The sequence below is a fragment of the Myripristis murdjan genome, chromosome 1, assembly GCF_902150065.1.
Source record: "Myripristis murdjan chromosome 1, fMyrMur1.1, whole genome shotgun sequence".
Classification (NCBI taxonomy): Eukaryota; Metazoa; Chordata; class Actinopteri; order Holocentriformes; family Holocentridae; genus Myripristis; species Myripristis murdjan.
The window spans coordinates 34,616,616-34,622,652 of NC_043980.1; the positions used below are offsets into that span (position 1 = coordinate 34,616,616).

General features: G+C 43.5%; 1 protein-coding gene across 1 annotated transcript; it reads left to right on the plus strand.

Annotated features, from left to right (window-relative positions):
• The first annotated feature begins 986 nt into the window (after positions 1-986).
• cbx8b (chromobox homolog 8b) lies at positions 987-5,185 on the plus strand. The gene is made up of 5 exons (XM_030062401.1): positions 987-1,162; positions 1,269-1,312; positions 1,632-1,697; positions 1,825-1,891; positions 3,417-5,185. The coding sequence occupies exons 1-5, from the start codon at positions 1,094-1,096 to the stop codon at positions 4,299-4,301; spliced, it is 1,131 nt and encodes a 376-aa protein (XP_029918261.1). The 5' UTR covers positions 987-1,093; the 3' UTR covers positions 4,302-5,185.
• The last annotated feature ends 852 nt before the right edge of the window (positions 5,186-6,037 follow it).

Here is a 6,037-nt window from a genome sequence, read left to right on the forward strand (position 1 = left end):
AGTGAACAAGCGTCCATAAATCTTGAAATCTTGAAGTCTACCACAGGACCCGCGGAGTGCCAATTAGAATATGTAGGCTTTACCAGAGACTAGACAAGCCATAAATCCAACTCCACTTAGGCTCATCCAATTGTAGCATGACAATTGTAGCTCATACGGTCTATGGAATAAAATAGATTTTTCTGGATCATTTAACATTTTAACAAGCGAGGCAGGAGTATGCACGCACATCCAAACCAAAGAGGGCAGGTGCGGGACTTAAAGTGAGCAAGTAACGAAATAAAAAAAAAAAAAACAGCTCGCAGCTCCACAATGCACTTATTTATCGCACCACAAGGCTCTTCATTCTGCATTTTAAGACGCAGCCGTAATTCTGGGTTTTTACGACCCGATTTTTTTTTTTTTTTAAAGGATAATCTATAGTCGAGGCAATCGGGGCTTTTCAGGGGTTGAATTGTGTCAGTATATCTTTGCCTGGCAGAAACGGCAGACTAAACCTGCGCTTGATCTTTTAACAGCAAGCACAATGAATGCTTCCTGCTTTTTCCCTCGCGGATGTATATTTTTTGAGATCATCTAGGGCTATACAGCAGCTTGTTTGCCTTGTTGCAGACTAATATGAAAATTTGCTGATAAACACAACGCTGGATAGACTAAACGAAAATGAGGGGGCTTTTATGCTTCTTTTCCCCTCCGTTTGTCGCTGGCGCGGGGCCGGCGTGGCATCCTGCAGTTTGCTTCCTGACATGCCTAAACTCTCGCTGCGTTCTGTTTTGTTGACATGTGTTTTTGAAGATATCTCGCGCAAACGCTCCCGCATGCCGCGCGCGAAAAAGCCACCATTTTTTCCCCCAAAGAATTCACAAGTGGACGCTCCTCCCCTTCGCTTAGCAACCCCGAGCACGTAGCAACGGCTGGACCAATGGGCGTTCCGTAAACGGTTCCACCGACTGCGGTTCCTTAGCAACGCTGTAAAAAATGCGCTGACGTCTTTTCTGTTCGGGAGTATTATGGTCTGTCGGGAATTCAGAGTGGCTGGGACTGGAGAAAAATATCTGGCCAGCTAGCGTAGACCAAGCTAACGGGAGTAAACATGGAGCTGTCTGCCGTCGGGGAGAGGGTGTTCGCCGCCGAGTCTATCATCAAACGGAGGATAAGGAGGGTAGGTGGGAGAAATACTGTGCCGTTCATTTTAATGCACCACCCCGCACCATAATACTACTGCCTTGCAAGCTAACCAAGTGTCTCTGTTTTCTGATGGCATGCAGGGTCGGATTGAATACCTAGTGAAATGGAAGGGCTGGTCTCCCAAGTAAGTGGTGCTATAGTCTGTCTATGGTCTATTTACAGCCCTTGGCCGGGGTGTCGGCGCTGTCTCCCCGGGTATGGCTGTCGCCAGCCCCCGCTAACGTGTGGCTAGCGAGGCTGCCGGATTAGTGGCAAAGTGAGCGTAGCACGCTGGAAATGTTAGCTTGCAGGCTAACGTTACGGCCGTCCAGCTAGTGCGTGTGCGTGTGCGCGCGCGTGTGTATACATATATGTGTTTGTGTGATTGTGTGTGTGTTTGTGTGTGCGTGCGTGCAGGCAGCTCTTGCTTTCTCTGTAAACCCACGTTTTATTTTATGCCGCAGGTATAGCACTTGGGAACCAGAGGAGAATATTTTGGACCCCCGCCTCTTTGTCGCTTTCGAGGAGAGGTAAGATGTCCGGACCGGCCGTTAGACAGTGAATGTTACATGTGTCCCTTTAGTGTAAGGTGTCCTCCGTCCACTTGGCTCCCCTGACAGTCCTAATGGGTGTCTGCTGCTGTTGTTTCACACACAGGGAGCGTGAGAGGGAGCTCTATGGGCCCAAAAAGAGAGGACCAAAACCCAAGACATTTTTACTCAAGGTACAGTAGCAGCATTGTTGACTGGCGTTATGGCATGCATTTAACCCTCCTGTTATCTGTGAGGTCAGTTTCACCCCATTCAGTGTTTAACACTTCTTGATACATGACATGCTGCATATTTCATGACTTTTCCTAGAAGTGGCTAAAGACAAAAAAACATAAAACTGACATGCTAATATGTTTATGTCTCACACATTTTGTAGGCATCAGTGTCTCTCTGGGGTCGGCTTCCCCCAGGCTGTTTTAGCTGTGTAAAATATTTAAGAAATATGAACATTTTACATTAGTTTTAGTTGTTTCAGATGACATTGAGGAACTATAACATACCATTTATAAACATCAAAAAGCTTCCCTCTGCTTTACGGCGCTCACCTCATATAACTATACTGTAGTAGAGCAAGAACCTCTCATATTTTATGTTACATTTGGGAGGGAAAAACTTGGTTCCCACAAGAACTGTATGTGTGAGGCTGGCTTAGTGGGGGAGTTTATGTTTTATTTAAAGAGCTGTTTAGGTCATCAACAAGACATAAAGTACCTGACACATAAACTTGGGTAACAATTTTTATTATTACCATTTTTGTGGAGGTTTAAATTACTGGGGTCACACTGACCCCAATTGATAAAAAATGTTCGTAAATTTGAAAGTAACAGGAGGGTCGAGGAAAATGTTTCAGGCATTTAAACAAGTCCAGTTATCCTACATCATAAATTTCTCATATGGTATTTCTTGTATATTGCCTTTATATACAGCACCTGCACCACCTCTTATTTTCGCCTGGAGGTTAAACACACTTTACACTCATTATGCTAATCATGTATATTCAACAAGTACACTCAGTAATGGGTGTGTATTTGGGCTTGTGTATTAGCTAATGGGGCACTCTGTAAATTCCCATTCACTGCTGCTCCACAAGAATGGGCTGTTTGTTAAGAATAACAGATCCATCCTCATTTAAGGCCAGTACACCGTTGTTTCAAAGACGCTCTTAAAGTTGTTGTTCTGTATCTTTTCTCCTTTCTGTAACTACAATGTCTATCTGTGAGAAGTAATTAAATACTGACGCAAATGTTTTGACGTTCAATTTGAACGGCAGCGCTTGAATAAAGCATCATAACAACAAGAGCTTTCAGCCATTCAGGACAACAAACCGTGAAAATTGCTTAATGACCGACAGTTTATCTTGAACTAAATACCAGTTTCTCTTGACAGTACTGTTGTTTAAAAAAAAAAGGAGGGGGGGTTGGGGTTAGTGGAATTTCACAAACAGATACTGTTGCCTGACAGTGCTGGTTTTGTTTATTCAGCGCTGTAACATCAGTCTCCAGATTACTATTATAGGCCTATTAGTTTGAGCTAATTAGGATGGCTGTCTTTATGACTTGAAGCTAACAAATTAATTTGTAAAAAAAAAAAAAAAAGAATTAATATCCTTGGAATGGAGTCCTGCCTATCATGGTCTGATTTCTTTTTTTTTTTTTTTTTTTTTTTTAAGCTGATCTTATTCGTGTTATTTTCTAACAGGCTCAGGCCAAAGCTAAAGGCAAGTCTTACGAGTTTAGAAGTGATGCAGTGCGAGGGATGCGTGTCACCTACCCAACCCCAGAGCCGGTCATCACCCCCCGGGCCAGGGAGGGCCTGAGAGCCGTTGTTCCCACCATCTTCCCGCCCAGCACAGTCAACCGTGGGGAGAGCGTCCGGGTGCGGCCACCAGAGCCAGCCCGGGAACACCAGCCGCCCTCCCTCCAGCAAACAGGCTCCGATGGACTCATTCACGTCCCTAAAAAGAGAGGTCCAAAGCCTAAGCTGCGCTTCAAAGACAGCAACTCCAACCCTGCCGCCTCCGAGTCCCACAAGAGGAGGGCAGAGGAGCAGGGGAGCTACAATCCACACAAACTGGCCAAGCTGCAAGTGGGTGAAGAGAGGGGCAATGACATGAGGCTCATTAAAATGTCCCACAGACACCCAGAGAACCACGGCCAGGCCCTCAAACACCACCACCACCATCATCATCATCATCACCACCACCAACACCATGCACACATCCGGGGACTCTCCGGCGGAGGCACATACAAGCAGCTATACTCGGAGCGCAGCCTGCATCCACACAGGACAGACGCTGACACACACAGGACTAAGGACGGCTGCAGCTACCTGGCGCCGGCGCACTTCAAGCACCAGTTCAAAATGAACCAGAGTCCACCTGCAGTTTTTTCACAAATGGATAAACCATCCTTCTTGGACAGGCCGTCCCCGACCCGGCTTGTTGACGACCTGGACGAGGTGACGTGGAGGCCGTCGCTCAGCAGCGTGGAAAAGGTCCTGGTGACGGACGTGACCACCAACTTCCTGACCGTCACCATCAAGGAGAGCAGCACTTCTAAAGGCTTCTTCAAGGACAAAAGATGATTCCGTGACTCATTTCCTTATCCACTTTGTCCGTTGTTTTCTCAAACTTGTTTCAAAAATCATTTTGAAGTTTATATGGTGTGATCACGCAGCGCAGTTTTTTTGTATGTAATGTATAAAGGCAAATTAGTAAAGAATGTGCATATGTGTATATATTACAAAGTTGGACGACTATTTAATGTATTGACCAAATCAAATGAAGTCCATTTCACAAACATGCATCGGTTGACATGAAAGAGTTGCATGTATCTTTTGCTGCAGCTGGCTACCTTGTGTACAGAGCTTGTGAATTTGATTATTTTCCAAGGGTAGCGATTTTTAGAATCTAAAATTTGTGTTCAATCTCATGTTCCGGTTTGGGATGTAGAGCAGCTGTGTTTGGTTTCACAAGTTCAGCTCATAGCCTACTAATAAACTGAGAAGGAGGTAGGCCAGGCCTAGACATGTAGATCAAGTTTGTGGGTTGAATATTTCTCTGAAATTTGAAATGATCGGGCTGTATAGAGCCTGTTTGATTATGTAGGCCCTATATTTAAAAAATAGTAATAAAATGTTTTTGAAGCACTTTTTATTAACAAGAATTAATCAAAGAATCCGTTTGTGTTGTGTTAAAAAGAGCGAGCCCGCACCAAAGGTCGTAGCGGCCTGTTTCTGACGGGGTTCAAATATGAGCAAAAATGGTAAATTCAAGACGAAAACCTTGCGAGTTTTTCCAAGATGCATTGCTACGTTGTTTTTTTTTTTTTTTTTTTTTTGCATTAACATAGTATATTCATACATTTCATAGAAACGTTCATTAAGCTTTGATGTCTAATAAGATAATCGCAGAGTTGGTGTCAAACTGCTTTTTAGACGCTTTCCAATAAATTCTTTGAATTTTCTCATTTCTTTGTGTTTTTTATGTGATATTTTGTGTTTTATTTTCGCAACGCAACACAGTTTGAATGAAAATAAAAGTAAAGTCGGCCTTGTTAGTGTTTCGTGTTAAATAGGCTATTTCAAAGGAATAGTAGTGGATTTGGTCTATAACATCAGCTGAAAGCCAGCTAAAAATACTTCACATTAGGTTAAAGGCCTATATATCCAGAAGTTTAAACGCAACTAGGCCTGTGCCCCCAATTTATATTTATTTATTTATTTATTTTTAATAAATTTGCAAAAAAGCCTATAACGACCATAAGGAAATTTCTCTGCTTAATAAGTGGCAAAATTCCTACAGGCAAATAGAGTGAGGTTACAGTTATTGCTGTAGGCTTACTATATAAAACTATAACCAAAATATGCTGCATATTTAATAGTAATCTGGCCCTGTAGGCCTGGACCAGCCCACATGCACTCACTCCCCCCACTGACAGAGCTCAGGTAGCAGCTCCTCCCTCAGCTCCAGCAGCCCGCAGTGTGTCCTCAGGCCTGCACGGCACCGCTGCAGCGAGCCGGGAAAACACGCATTTGATGTTTTCCTCCGTCCAGAGCTCAGCACCAGTTAATGCATATAATTAATATCGGGGTATAGGGCCTGATGGGTTCATCATATAACTGAGGCCTGTGTGTTGTTAACCTATATAAAGCAGTTCATCGTTTAATTAAAAAAAGCCCACCAACCAAACCAAAATATGGAATAATTAGTGGGCTATTCAGTATTTATTTATTTATTTTAATTAGGCCTATAGCCTACTTCGATCATTTCAGAGCAGCAACGTTTGAGGATAGGCCTGATTTTTCCCTTTAGTTAAATA

What these genes read in the sequence shown, in the direction of transcription:
- cbx8b (XM_030062401.1), top strand. Translation starts at nt 1,094, where the DNA reads ATGGAGCTGTCTGCCGTCGGGGAGAGGGTGTTCGCCGCCGAGTCTATC. An exon ending in TCAAACGGAGGATAAGGAGG is followed by an intron (nt 1,163 to 1,268) that starts GTAGGTGGGAGA and finishes GATGGCATGCAG; the next exon opens with GGTCGGATTGAATACCTAGT. An exon ending in TGGAAGGGCTGGTCTCCCAA is followed by an intron (nt 1,313 to 1,631) that starts GTAAGTGGTGCT and finishes TTTATGCCGCAG; the next exon opens with GTATAGCACTTGGGAACCAG.